Raw genomic sequence first — 15,204 nt, 5'->3', positions numbered from 1 at the left:
AAACAGCTAGTCATTATTTGCCTCTGGAAACATTGATGCATTTTTAAGAGCAAAATATGCACACTTTGCAGTTTCTAAATGGCTTGTCAGAATGATTTATGATTCCTGTTGATGGGCTAAAGCAAAACCATAGAATCATAGCATGGTTTGTGTTGGAAGGAATCTAAAAGTTCTTCTAGTTCCCCCCTTTGTCCCCCACTAGGCAGGGACAGCTTCCATTAGACCAGGTTGCTCAAAACTACATCCAACCTGGCCTCGAACACTTTCAGGAATGGGATGTCCACATCTCCCCCAGGCAACATGTTTCAGTGCCTTGCTACCCTCACACTAAAATATTTTTACCTAATATCTAAACTAAATCTACCCTCTACTCTTTCCCCCAAGGCTACATGCCCTTTTCAGAAGTGCCTGTTCAGTTTTCTTGTGGGCACAGCTGATAAACTATAAGGCTGCTCTATGCTCTCCCTGGAGCCCTCCCTACTGCAGCTCTCCAGCCTGTTTTCCTAGGAGAGGTGCTCCAGCCCTCTGAACATTGAAATGTGTGCAATGAGGAGTTTAAGAAGTCATAAAATGAGGTTAGACATGAATTCTTACCTCTTGCCATTCTGTAGGATACCAGGAGGGTGGGCAGTCAAAGCGATTACAGGCTTGCACAAGGGATGGCTTGGGTTTAGAGCACAATTCATCTGCCAAAATCACAGTCTCATTGGTCTCTCTTGATAGGAGATGAGAACAGAAGACATCTCGTGTCTGCAAACCAACCCCGCAGGTAAGACTGCAAGTGCTCCAATTCCCAATCTCCCACCTGTGAAGGGATAAGCAGAGAAAATCTTAAGCACAGAAAAAATTCACCTTAATTTTTCTCTTATTATAATGACAGATGAAGAAACAGTAAACGAAAGAGAATTTTTCTTCTCTGATCAATGTCACTCTGGTAGCTGGAGAATGAGCTAAGATGAATACTTGCAGTTCAGCATTTTCACCTCTTGTCAGAAGTTCTTGGACTGCAAGTCTCTGGGATTCCTGCAATATCCCAGGAAATGTTTTGTGGCCTACAGTAGGATTATTTTTTTGTCTGTAGGAGCATGGACAATGTATTTCAAGATAGAGCGGCTTTAATGAACTGGTTTTCTCCCCCTATCTTAAACAAAAAATAAAGAAAGATATTAACAGAAGTTTACTTAAAAGAATTTAAAACTCAAATGCTGAACACAAATTTCTTTGGTATTCCTGACTGACTTTTCTGTGCTGCTGAGATAGGAGGTACTAAAGCTTTAGAGATGCAATGGGACAGTAGGGGATCATCTTTAACCCCTGGATGAGGACCTGCCATTGAACTAAAACTTCTCAGAACTAGCTATGTAAATCCTGCATAAACAGGAATGTTAATAACGTATTTCAGTGTTCATCACCTTAAAACCAGACTTCTACTATTTGAATGGTACAACCTATCATTCTCTCAGATAAACACAGAAAATTCCTTCAAATACTAGGCCTTCTACTCATGCATCAGCTAGAAAGCACTTCAGAGATATGTAGAGATGCACACACACAAAAAAAAAAAAAAAAAAAAAATCAGTCCTATATTCAGAAAGAAAATACAAGAAAAGAGCCTCCCCAACAATTCACGCAAAAGTCAGTGCTCCCACATCCAAAATCAAAGCATGAAAGCCAGATAGTGTTTTCTAAATTTGAAGAGTAGCTTCATTTCCAGCATGACATTATTGAAAGTGATTGCTGAGAGAATGAATTACAAATTTGGGGAAAGGAAGGTTCAGAGAGCTCATCTTTGAAGAAAGCAAATCCAGGCAGAAGCTTAAAGAGAGTGATTATGGAGGAGGATACCCTTAGGCTCCAAATAGGATGGAGGCAGATAATGAAGAAAAGTCACAAAGCATGTCAGCAGAATGAAGCGGATTTTGTGGAAGAAGCAGAAAAAACCCCACTCTGATGCTCTGAGATTTGCAGTCAATGGAAATTGACTCAGTGCATGTAAAACATACTATGTTAGGAAACACAGTACTCAAATAACCATTTAAGACTGTGCTATCTTGCAATCACTGAACAATTTTAACCTCTTTTTATTTTAGAAATTTATTTTTTGAGCATGTTTTCTCCCTTTCAAGTAACACCTTTAACATATTTAAACAGCTAGAATATAAGAAAATTTTTTTCCTCCCTAGATGATATCCTGATGGACCAGAGGACATTGCTCCCCTATTGTGGTCCATCTGCTGGTGACATTCTCTGATTTTATAAAATGATGCATTCTGAGCCACACTGTAAGCACTAATGATGCTGTAGTTTGCCTTTAGACAATATTCTTGGTTCTGTTAGTAGCAATGACAACAATCTGTTTAACCCTTTCCAATAAATGCACTTTGAGTACTGAGTTAGAAGTTCCTATGGTCACTTTCCAGGCCATAATACACTGAAGGACACTAATCTGTACATATGTACTGGAAGCTATTTATAATGGAAAAGGAGTGACATATGGCAGCCACTTAAACTAAGCTGGAATATGTTCTCCATATGGATGATCTGGGGGAAGAGGTCTACCCAGATATTCCCATGAAATTGTCAGAATTAATGGAAATATCATCTATCATCTACCCTTCAGTTTTGGTGCAATCTAAAATAAGACATTTGAGTAGGTGGTGAAAAGAAGGCATTTTCTTACTTCAGAATCTATTTTGATACATTGTTAGTTGCTAGAATTTATCTTTTCTCAAGTGCCAGCAGTAGCTGTTGCCTCCAGCAACATTATGTTTGTTATTGGTTTAAGTGCAAAATATTTCTGTTGGCAATTCACATCTCAGTGGCTAGCAAGCCACATAAACCCTTTGGACATCTTGACTTCTTCAGAAGAGGGTGTCTGTTTCTTCTTCCAGAAAGAAATGCTGTGTTTCCATAAAAAGAAAGGATTTGTTTTTCCAATGTTTGAAATTTCTGAATGTTGCAGCTTGCATCTGTTACCCTTCCCATAATGAACTTTGTTTTTTTCACAATTCTTTCCAGCTACATTAAAGAGGAGTTTCCTTTGAGGAGCTCATGAACTGTGAGGTCAAATACTTCTTACCCTTGTATGTTTGTAGTCCCAATTGACTTTAATGGGCTTGCATAGATGGAAGGTAAAGAATGTAAAGCAGACATGTATAAAGTGGAGTAGGGATGCACATGTATAACTGAACCATAAATGATACACATGAATTTCAACATCCTAAGAAGCACAGAGAAAACCAATGAAAATCTTATAGAATTACAGGGCTGTAGAAATATTTCATAACAGCTAAAGGTGCTTGTAACATTTTGAATTAATATTATCCTACTAAATTTACCGATTAGTTCCTTCACAACTCGTACTTTTGGAGATAATAATCTTGAAATTATATACATAACACTTTTTCTGTAGAAATGCTGTTTTGTGCCTACTATAGAGTGTTATGTTATGCTAATTGAAATATGTCCTAGTTCATGTGGTTCTTAGCTGTGAATTCCTCTGTCTATTTTTTCTTCTAGGTATTTTGGCCATTGTGACTCTTCCAATACACAGGGTATCTGTCAAGACCAGAATTAAAATAGGAAAGAATCTTACACTTTAAAGGCTGAGTACAGTAGTTACAGAATCAAGCTAAAGGAACTTTGCGCAAGTGGAACTGGTATCACTGTAAGCTGCCTGTGGCTGCTGTTAAGGTATAGCCTTATATCTGTATACTTGCTGGTTCATAGAACAGTTGAAAGTCATCTGTTTGGTACTTCCTATATTACTTTTCAGAACCTGGTGAAAGAATTGCATAGATTTTTTCCCTTCCCCTTTCTTCTTCACTACTGCCCAAAGCTGTACTAACATGTGGTAACAGAGAAACAATGTATTTTTAGCCTTATCATACAGTAGGACTTTGGTGCATTTATGCTACTAAACCCTTGGCTTGTTCTAGCTCTAGGTCTATCAGTTCACCAGTTGTCCATCTCCACATCATAAATATCTAAGTAGTCTTTATGTATGTAAGACCAAACCAGACTTTAAAAACATTTCTACAACTGTATTTAATGTGAAACACATTTCAAAATGTTTTCATCCTCTTCAGGATATAGATACATAACTCTACTGATATACATAATATGCATTGAATATTTGAACTGATTGAACAAAAATGATATTAATTCAAAAGCACTGAGACATTTAGAGATGGCTAGCAAAGAGGAATGTAAGAGGAAAGAGGCAATTTCATAGGGCTGGATGTGTTGAAATGAATATGTCTATCAGTAATATATATATATCACTGATACACATATCACATGTATCACACTTACGTGACCATTTCCAAATGAACATAGATGAAAAAAGGTTTCTACTGGAAATATTTAGGGAGCAGAGGATGGTCCAAAATACAACTTCTTTCAAGTGTCATCAAAATTTCAAAAACAAAACTGATCATAGAAGCTAACTTTCTAAAGGAATGATTTCCTTCGTCCATAAGGATATCTTAGTAGTTTTTTTAGAGTTGGTCAACTATATGGGCACATAATGCACATCGAGATAGGCAGACTCAGTAGTTTCTGACGTAGTTTCAGAAGTACCAGATCTGACTGCTCAAGGTTTCTTACACACAATGATAAGGGAAGGGTGTAGTTTAAAACTAGACAAAATTTAATGAAAACCACAGTGAACCAAAAGACTGCATTTCTTGAATTTCCAGGAACTAGAAACTAACAAAGTGAATTAGTAATGGACAGATTTTATGAACAGAAAAACACTGTTTGGGAAATTTATCAGCCAATATGTATTATGAATTAGACTAACAATCTGATCTACCATCACTTTTATGAATTGTAAGTCTAATTGCTAAAGGACGAATAATAAATTGCTATTTTCTGGAACATTCTCATTGAATAAATTAGACTTTTCTAAGGAATGCTTTTGTATATGCTTAATTCTACATCAACAGTTTCTACAATTATCATGGTCAGTGCATTTTAAAATGTAAATACTCACAGCTCCCCTGAATAAAAGAAAGGGAACAATTTTGAAGCTCCAATGGCCAAAAAAGACTCAATAATCTGTGCTTACCACTACAGGACAATTATTCCATACTATTAATGTAAATCTAAAAATGTTAGCAATTCTCTCAAAAAACAGTTAAACTATGCTGTTTGTAATAGGGAAATGATCTTCACATAGTTAACAAAAATCCTTTCTGTGCTCTTTGAATTAAACTTGGGCATTTGTTATCAGTTTAAGGCTGTTTAAAAATTCCAACACATGACATGAACATGTAAATTTGTAAAGTACTAAACATATATTTTTAATTAGAAAGGAACTTTCCTTCTTTCTTTCAATAGAAAAATCCAGGTATCAATATCATATTATACCCCAGCAGTTCTGGTGAAGAACTGGAGGATTGAGAGAGCAGGATCTTTTTCCCAGCTCTTTGCTAACTCCAGAGATGAGTGACACCAGAACTGCTGAAACATGGGCTACCTGTGAGTATGGGTATATTCCCTCTAAGTCCAAAGTAAAGTACTGGGCTGGACTGTAGCATTCTCCCACCTATGTCTGAGCTTCATAGTCACAAAATCACAACAATACTTTAGGGTTTGTTTTTTTTTTTACCCCTTGCTTTGTCCATGCTGCCTGCTTAGTTAGTAACCTGACAGCAAAGATGTTATCTTATTCTGTCTTTTACTACCAGCTACCACAATGGGAGTCTCAGCTTGATAGGAGTCTCAAGGCATTATTGCATCATGAATAAAAACAATAAGGGACAAGAATGCACTGTTACCTGAGTTTTGAAACATCCCTCTCACTGCCACAAGAACTGGGGATCAGACAATGCTTCTGCTAGCTAGAGACATCAGAAAGTGGCACTGGCTAGTAAGCACCTAGTCATGGCAAGACAAGATGCTAGAATTAGTTGTTGGCCCAGTAGAGCTACAAGCCTTCAGAACAAAGGCTTGTTCTCAATACCCATAATCAGTCTGGAAAAAGTAAGTGATGTAGGTAGAACTTGTAGTCTTGAGCCAAAGCTCTATGTAGGTGACAACTTTGGATTAGTTCCTATATGCATAACATATATGGTAAACACCAAATAATTCTTAGGCGTTAGATGTTATAAGAAAATTATCTAGGGATGTGGTTTAATGCTAACAGAGTCCCTTCCACCAGTGCCAAGACAATTGAACATTGCACAGGAAAAGTAAACACTTTTCAAGACAAAGACCTCCCAAACTAGTTAAAAAAATGAAATTATTGTCATTTTTATGTGGTTAAACCATATGAAAGTGAAAGAAAAGAGCTCTTATTTCTAAAATAAACATTCATCAGTGTGGAGAAAGGTATCCCTGGAAGCCTATGACTTAACATCTGACACCTGCCTGCATAAAGACATTCCTCAGTGCACAAGGGCTGTGAGGCAGCCCTTGTATATGTGTATATGATGTGTATATGTGTATGTGATATGTATATGATGTGTATTTGTGTATATGTGTATATGTGTATATGTGGATATGTGTTTATGTGTATATGTGTATATGTGCATACAACAGGCTGAGAAAATCACATATTATATCAATACTGGCTTCCTCTTGTCCTCTGTAAACCTGTGCATTCTCCATTTGGCAGTGAGGACAGAGAAGTCTGTTCACAGACCATGAATCTCCTCCCTTCCTTTTCCCTGATGAACCTGGAACAGTGTTTGTGGCAGTTTCCTGTTTCAGGTGTGAAGTCTTTCTTGAACCTTGTTTAACAGATATACCCTTTGACTGAGTAGACATGCTCAGTATCACACCTAAAATACCATGTCAGAATGTGATCTTAAGCTCTGAACAGCAGGAAAATATACCAACCATTCCATTTGGGTGGCATAGTTTCTTGCAGTGAAGCTACAGATCTGAGATGAGAACTCCCAAGTCAGTTCTTGACTTTATAATCAGAGAAATCTCAAAGAAAGTGGCACAGAAGCCAAGACTTTAAGTTATTTTTCATCCAGATGTTAAATCACTCACAGTAAAATCTGACTGCTCCTTTGAAATGAAGTATGAGAGCAAAGACTCTGGTGCTGAAATACAGATCTGATTTCTCTAGGAAGGGATTTCCCTACTGCTGTGGTTCAATTTGTAGTAGATCAAACATTACAAATACACATACAATATACACATACTTCAGAAGAAAAATGTGATTTACCTAAGCTGTGAAAAAAATTAATGCTCATTAAAATATAAAAAAATGAAAATACTTTTAAAGAAATCATCACCAGCAAAACCAGAAAAAAATAATTCATACTTAGAGTTGTTCAGGGCCAGCCTCACAAAATCCATTGTACAATATCCATTGCACAGTGCCTCCACTGTGACAATGAAACTGAACAGGCAGGAAAGGTTTCAGGGGATTGCTTAAGGGAGAATGAGGTGCTTTCTTCAAAAAGTGTCTTCCTTGAAGTGAAGGAAATCTATTAAAGATATGCAGACAACACACATAAGCAGATCAAAGGCTCCATGAAAGTGCTGTGGTAGGTGACAGAAGTGGCCTGCACTCTGTAAACAATTAACATTGCAGCTCATTATAGCTGATTGTGGCAGGGAGCCAGTATTTATACAACAGAGCCAAGCAGAGGAATATAGAGAAGGAACTCAAATATCAGAAAAGTATAGAGGGTAAAAGGAATATACAGCAATTCTATAGCTGACAATTCTGATAGCTAGAATAACCTCATGACATGCTTCAAGCAATATTTATAATGTTCTGCACTTTAAAAAAGTGTTGCTGTCCCTTGTGTTGGAGATACAGAACACCAACTATTCATGCAGGACAGAAAAGAGGGTTTGTGTTCTGCTGTCAACATTTTGAACAGTGGGAGGTTGTGCAGTGGTCCTTTCATGCAGGGAACTTTTACAGATAAATATTGCACAAACCATACAGGAACATGAAAAGGCAGCTTCAGCTAAGAGAACTGGTTTGGCAGGGACACTTGTTTGAGGAATTAGCAGACATACTGGGTACTGAAAAAGTACAGACTTATTCTGGTTGGTAATTTCAGCATTGAGATAACTGATAGTAATGGCAGTCTTTAATATAACTACACAGAGGAGGTTAGGTTTGAAAAGACAAATGAATACCAGTTTAGATTTGGCTTATGCTTAAAGCAGCAACCTGTTACAAGGATGTTGTTTAATTTACTATGTGAGATATAATGAAAATAGATCCTTGGTAGGTCTTTCAAGAATAAAGCAGTTAAGAGGTAAAGAAAAGAGTAAATCAGTGTAAAGGTGGAAAGCTGGTTAAGAAATAATATTGGGAGGTTTGAGGAATAGAACACAAATTGTACAAGTGGAACTTGTAACAGGAGGTGGCAGAAGCTGAATGAGGAACTCGTGGAGGAAACATACTGGGAACTACACCAGGGTGAGTTTGAGCTAATGTACATTGCCCTAAACTTACATTCAAGCAATGCAGAAACACAAGAACCACTAATTTATGAAAAAAATTTTGCAGATCAGTCTACATGATTCTTTTGCAAAGAAATAAATAAAAAATTATTGCAGTTTTTGCTCAGGTAGAGTTATTTCCTTCTTTATAGTTGGATGGATTCAGTGTGAGAATAATGTTGATAAGACATGGATATTTTGTTTACTGCTTAGTAGTGTTTATACTAAGTTAAGGACTTTAAAAAAGTCGTGCTCTGCTAATAAGGAGGATCAGGAAAAAAAAACTGTGAAGGAGCATAGCCAGAATAGGTGACCCAAAGCAGCCAAATGCATATTGGACACTGCAGAATGTCATGCCTGATATATAAATTGGAAAAGTTACCTGGAAAGGGGATCGTTTGGGGTGCAGAGATGGGGCTGAGCATTTGTCAGCAGGTGAGCAACTGAATTGAATGGACAAAGCAAGAATATTCATGAATGAGTGTTCAGATAACAGTGACTGGGTTTCAGTAATTCTCCAGCAAATCCAAGTTTTATGAGCAGTACTGCCACAGAACCAGCAGATAACATGAGCTTCTTGCTGACCTGACTGGCAGCATTACAGGGATAATATTTTCAACAGAATGAACTACTCCTGAACTATTTAACCAAGGAAGAAGATACAAACAGACTGTCTCTCAAATTAAGGCATACACAATCTTTCTCTAGGCTTTTTTAGTAGGGGAAAGAACTTAAGAATACATCTCTATAACTATATGATATTGTGGTTGAACTCAGGAAACTCATTATGTCTGCTTTGAACTCATGTTCTGCTTTGAATTCCCTTCAATGTCCTTGAAATATAGTGCAAAAAATGCAGTACAAGAATTTATTCCAAGGGTGCATCCAGAACCAGTATTTTATGCTGAATTTCATAATATTGTATATTTATGATGAACAACCTGGAAAAAATCAAATTATGGATCCATGGGAATCTCACGGAGGGTCAGGGCAACCCCTGGGGAATGAGCAGATGGAGAGCAGCCCTGCTGAGAAGGACTTGGGGATGCTGGGGGCACCCCCAAGGATGCTGGCCATGACCCAGCCATGAGCACTCACAGCTCAGAAAGCCAAACGTGTCCTGGGCTGCATCCAGAGCAGTGTGGGCAGCAGGGCCAGGGAGGGGATTCTGCCCCTCTGCTCTGCTCTGCTGAGACCCCACCTGCAGGGCTGCATCAGCTCTGGGGTCCCAGCACAGGAAGGACATGGAACTGATGGAGTGAGTCCAGAGAAGGCCATGAAGATGATTGGAGGGATGCAAAAATTCTCCTGAGAGAATTCTCCTGGCTGAGAGGATTTAGATTATCAGCCAGGATAAGAGAGGGCTTTGGGATGGCCTAATTGCAGCCTTCCAAGTTTGTGAAGGGAACCTACAAGAAAGATGGAGAGAGATTGTTTACAAGAGCATCTAGTAACAGGACAAGGGGGAATGGCTTCAAACTGAGAGTAGATTTAGATTAGATATTAGGAATAAAGTCTCAACTTTCCCAGAGAAATTGTGGAAGCACCATCCATGCAGGTGTTCAAGACCAGGTTGGATGGGACTCTGAGCAACTTGTTCTAGGAGACGTCCCTGCCAATGGCAGCGGTATTGGAAATACATAATCTTTAAGGTTCTTCCCAAACCATTCTATGATTCTATTCCTTTTTACTTTATATTTAGAGATCCTGAACCTGTGACTAGAAATATATTTAGTAATTTACTCTTCTCTATTAAAATATGTTTTTTTTCCCCATAGACATTTATAGACCTAAACATAGAGGTGCTCCTCACTTAGAGTGAGAAAGCTCTAAACTCATACCCACAAACTGTCAAAAACAACTATGTTAAAGTAGTCAGATTCATGGAAGTATCAAGTGATTCTGACTCAATGGAAGGAAAAATTCTACTCAAAGTGATGGTATCATAAAAGTTGTGATGTACATAGGCAAATTCAAAGGTATTAAACATGTCATATCTCCATCCTAATTGCTATATCTACATAGAATTCTATGTGCAGAATCCATATACTACAGAAGAACAACTTAATGCACTTTTCCAAATTTTCCTGAGTGAGAAACTGGCTTCTTTGATCTTGCAGAAAATCATGACTTGAGACAGTATAGTTTGCTTCCTCATGGGAAGGGAAATGTGCTTGTCTTATGTACCTGAAAATCCTTGTTCAGACCTGAACAATGTAAGAGTTACAATTAAACAAACACACATCCATACAATACAGTGACAAATCTGTGGATCCATTGGGTGGTAATTAGATACATAGAACTCTGTTTGAGTGCTCCAAGTGTCTCCCAAAGGTGTGAATAAGCTACTAACAGCTGGTTAGAATATACATCAGCTTAGTCACAATTCTAGTGGGTAATTGCACATTGAAGATGGAAATTTTCATGGGGACAAATAGATCTTGCTGTACTTCTGGAGATGTGTCAGGCCTATTTGGCAGATAGAGAATTCATAATTTCATCAGTCTGACTCCTTTAATAGGTATTTAATTCACTCCAAACTGAATGGAAGTGAAGGCACCTTCTCAATTCATGTGTGAATCTTTCTTATTACTAACTATATTACAGAAACATATATTTTCAAGAATTAGGGCATATTTTAATTTTTATTGCATATCTTATAATTTCATCCATAAAGGTTTATTGGTTTTAAAGTACTGGGTATTTCTCAGGCTCTTATAAATTACTTCAACAATACTGTAAGTGGAAGATATAATGGTGCTGTTCAGGTCACCCTTTTTAAAGGAAGTGAAGATTGTAAAATCAACAATTTATAAGACCCTGTAGCTTGTTTTATATGCTAAAGCTGAAGTGAAAAAGTTAATCCTGCTCATTATGCTACAAAATATTTGACTTTGTATTTGGCACAAAAGGAAAGACATGCTTTTTTATGCTGCTGTTGGGAAAGCTTCTTTGGGGAATGAAATCCTGCTGCTAAGGAAGTAAATTAATACTGACGAAGATTGAGAATAAATTTAGAGAAAATAATTAGGAGTGGAAGCTAACATATGAAACACTGGAGTGACATAGTATTTGTTCAAAATACTGAAAAATATCAAATTTTTATTATTAAGTTATAATATCAAGTTTTTTAATATCAAATTTGTTCAAAATATTGAAAAAGATCGATATTAAATTCTAGCATAAGTGAAGAGAAAGGTTAGGAGAAGTGGACTTTATTAAGGTGATGAAACCCAAAAAATTGACTGTGCCAGGAAGAAAAAGAAGAATAGTCTGCTCTGCAGAGGAGATCAGTAAGTCCCCAGCACAAGTTAAAGCTAATACTCATCACAAAACAAGCTATAACAAAACTGTATTAGGGCATGACAAAATTGTTTCAACACAATGGTGTACTAACTTGGAGAAATTAGTGAACTGGAGATCTCTGTAGAGGAAAATAATCTATCTAAGTATACAGTATTCTGATAAAGAAGTGTGATTTATCATTCAAAGTAAGAAGCATATATGGTAGAACTTACTAAAAAAAATTGTAATTACATTCTAATATTTCATTGAGATAGTAGTCTGATGGGAATACAAGCTGTAATGAAGGAAAATGCCTTTTAATGTAATCCTATCTAATGAAGGAACCGTCATATTATTTAAAAGCAAAATGGGGGAAGACCTCTGAAATTTTAAACTAGAAGAGCTGGAGGCAGGGTCTGATGGAGGCTCCAGAGCTTCTCTGACGTTCTGAACTTGCAAGTTGCTTTGCTTCATATTTTGATGTGACACACATGGCTTAAAAGAGTCTCTTTGGGGACTTCATTGTAACTGCAGCTGCATAAAGGATGCTGAGGAGACAGAGCACAACAGAGCCACCTAGGGAGGGCAGCTTGTTTAGATGTCCCAGTATAGGCTGTGTGGAGCATAGCAAAGCTAGAGAATAAATGACCTTATGATTCCCTCACCAAGTGCTCGGCTTCTGTCTAAGATGTTTCTCAAACTGCAGGCATCAAACAAGGGTGCATCTGCCCTGTGTGACAACATATTCCTTCTAATATCTGATTCTCCAACCTCTTCCACCACAGCCCAGGCTGTGGTCTGTGATCCCAGGAGGTTCTGTGGGCTAGATCTTAAGAGGATCTCAAAGCCATTGTCAATGTGCTTCAGCTAAAAATACACTTAAATGCATCCATTTAAAAAATGCATCACTTGTCTGTGAGGATTTGAAAACCTTTCTGTGTCACAAAGAGACAGCAATATGATCTTTGCCTCATTAATGCTAATTATAACTTACAACTATAAAAAGAATCCCAAATTGATAATAATAAGAGCTGGTATCCCCTGCCAGTAAGGCTATAGTGCAATATCTGTAGACATAATGACTTGCAGACCTTTTAACCTTTTTCATGAACTAGAGAGATGCTCTAATATTTCCCCCCACCAATGCAAAACACAGCTGTATCGACACCCTTCACACTTAGGTCACCTTTAACAGATTGGAGAAAACTCTGTCCCTTTCACCCATATTGAATTAATTTCAGATTGTTGATAGGAGCATGCCTTACACTAAGTCTGGCCTATCACCAATCTAAATGACTTGAAAAACATTTTGATTTTTTTTATCCTTTGTAGTTTAACTTCAGATGGGAAATAGAGCAAAACAGATGACAATACCATATTTAACAAACAAACGTTAAAATAGGAATAGGTGATTCATCACACAAACACAAATCAAGCCAACACAGAAGAAATTAAAAAAGAAAGAGAAAAAAATTAGCCAATGAGGAAGAACCCAGGCTAACTCAGGCAATGCTTGCCCTTTCAGATATGCATCAGAACTACTCAGATGGTTTCCTATATTTTCTTGCAAACCACGGAGGGTTGAAGTGATAAAGGGAGAGTGCTGAGGTGAAATTTTGTGCTATTCCTAGAACCATCTGCTGTTTCTTTTTCTTTTTTTTTCTTTTAATTTTGTAGAATTCAGCTGTTCTTTGTTGCACATAAATAAAAGTTCAGTTTTGAAAATATTCATGAACAAAGCTGTAAAAATTGCCTGTAATTTCTTCCATTTTCAGCAATCTGGTTTTTGTTGCTTTGATTCTCTCTTCACTACTCTACATGTTTACCAAAACTTTTCAACACTTATTGACCAAATTATTTAGCAGTTCCAATTAATAAGAGAGTTACAATATTCTCTTTCACCCCTTTGATAGAGCTTGTTTGCTCACCATGAGGTGCTCATGCTGTTGCTCTTATAACAAGAGCAATTATATCTGATTAGATGATGACTGCCTCGGTAATTAAGGCTGTGGAGGCTGAAGAAAAGACACATTTTGGATGTGAATAATTTTGTTCCTGAAAACAGCTGAAAGCATTGAAATAGGGTTCTTCTAATTGTTTTTGGGTTTTTTTTTGTTTTTTTTTTTTTGGTTTTTTTTTTGGTAGTTTAGAATACAAGCATAGCAATTAGCAAAACTGAGATCTTCCCTTTTGTTTTTTTCACTTAGAGAAATTTCTAGGCACTGAGCAGCTATTCTGAGTTTACTTCTGGAAGACTGTGCTCTGCTCTATTATTGCTATGTAATTCTTCTAGTGGTACAGCTTGACTGACACAAATTAAGTAACTGAATGACTGATTTAAAATTGTCATAGTCTTCATTCCTCTCTCTCCTGTGGAAAGCATGCTGGCTCCCCTAGTACACCAAAGCAAGCTATATTCTTTTTCTAGAAATATTAAACTAAGTTAATGACAGCAAATTTTACTCTGTAGCTATTGTGTTGAAAGTCAATTATTAGCTCCCATCTTAGCAATCAGCTCTGCAGTGTTTCCCATTTTCTTAATTCAGTTCAAAATGGGAAATTCTGTTACACTGCTTTCCAGGAGAAGAGGGTCTGGACTCTTTTTCTGCTATTGTTCTTGAAGCAATACACAAAAAAACTCTCAACAAAATCTGAAACCCCAGGAGACTCAGTTTGGATTTGATGGAGGAAATCTTCCAATTTTTCGTGTGCAGCTCTTCCCAATTCTTAATCTTTCTTCTGTAAGAATTGTAAGTATGGGATTTTTCTGACACCATACAGCTGTGAGTATTTGAAGACAGATTTCTGTGGTTTAGTTTTTGTCTCTCTTCCATGTACTCAGAATAGTAATGTGCTAAAATATTAAGCCAGAATTCCTAAGACAATTTCAAAGCATTCTCAGCTGCTGTACAAGCACCATCATCTCTCAGTGTTTTCATAAATGTGAAGTATATTGCCAGTATATTCTTTTATTATATTCTGTTCAAAGACAGACCAGGGCAATTACAGATTGAAAATATTGACAGCACCATAGGTTAATTTCAAGTATTAAGTGAGTAAGGAAGTTTTCTAATCTATCCACATCTATTTTCAGTAAGGAACAAAATGAACAGTAATCCAGTTACTGTGCAGATCCTTTTAGTATCATTCTTCTAAAGTGTCTGAGATAAAAAAGATGGATCAAAACCAAAATGAAATTACTCTTTACCTAATACTTCTACAATATCTTTCTTGAGGTCCATGCCTTCTGACCTTTCAGAAAGGCTGATGAGATTCTGTAGTTCAGTCTATCTAAAGTAAAACAGGTAAAACAGTTGTTTACGTCTTATGTGGCTAGCCCTTTGGAAGGCTACAGAGTAGCCGCACATGTAACCAAAAATGCCTGTAGCAGAAGCAGCATTAAGCTTTGAAGTCCTAACATTTAAATGTTCTCCCTCTACAGCTAAGCAAGATCTTTAACTGTACGAGATTTTAGACATAATCATTAAATTTTAA

General features: G+C 37.0%; 1 protein-coding gene across 1 annotated transcript in view; it reads right to left on the bottom strand.

Annotated features, from left to right (window-relative positions):
* The window catches only part of LOC110473151 (ADAMTS-like protein 1), a 71,973-nt gene that overhangs the window by 47,553 nt on the left and 9,216 nt on the right, over nucleotides 1-15,204 (bottom strand). Inside the window, exon 3 of the mRNA XM_021535445.2 lies at nucleotides 595-805. Within this exon, the coding sequence (XP_021391120.2) occupies nucleotides 595-805 (211 nt within the window). The remainder of the gene's footprint in view (nucleotides 1-594; nucleotides 806-15,204) is intronic.

Source organism: Lonchura striata, chromosome Z, assembly GCF_046129695.1.
Source record: "Lonchura striata isolate bLonStr1 chromosome Z, bLonStr1.mat, whole genome shotgun sequence".
Classification (NCBI taxonomy): Eukaryota; Metazoa; Chordata; class Aves; order Passeriformes; family Estrildidae; genus Lonchura; species Lonchura striata.
The sequence above is the reverse complement of the archived record's forward strand: the minus strand, read 5'-3'. Positions and strand labels throughout refer to the sequence as shown.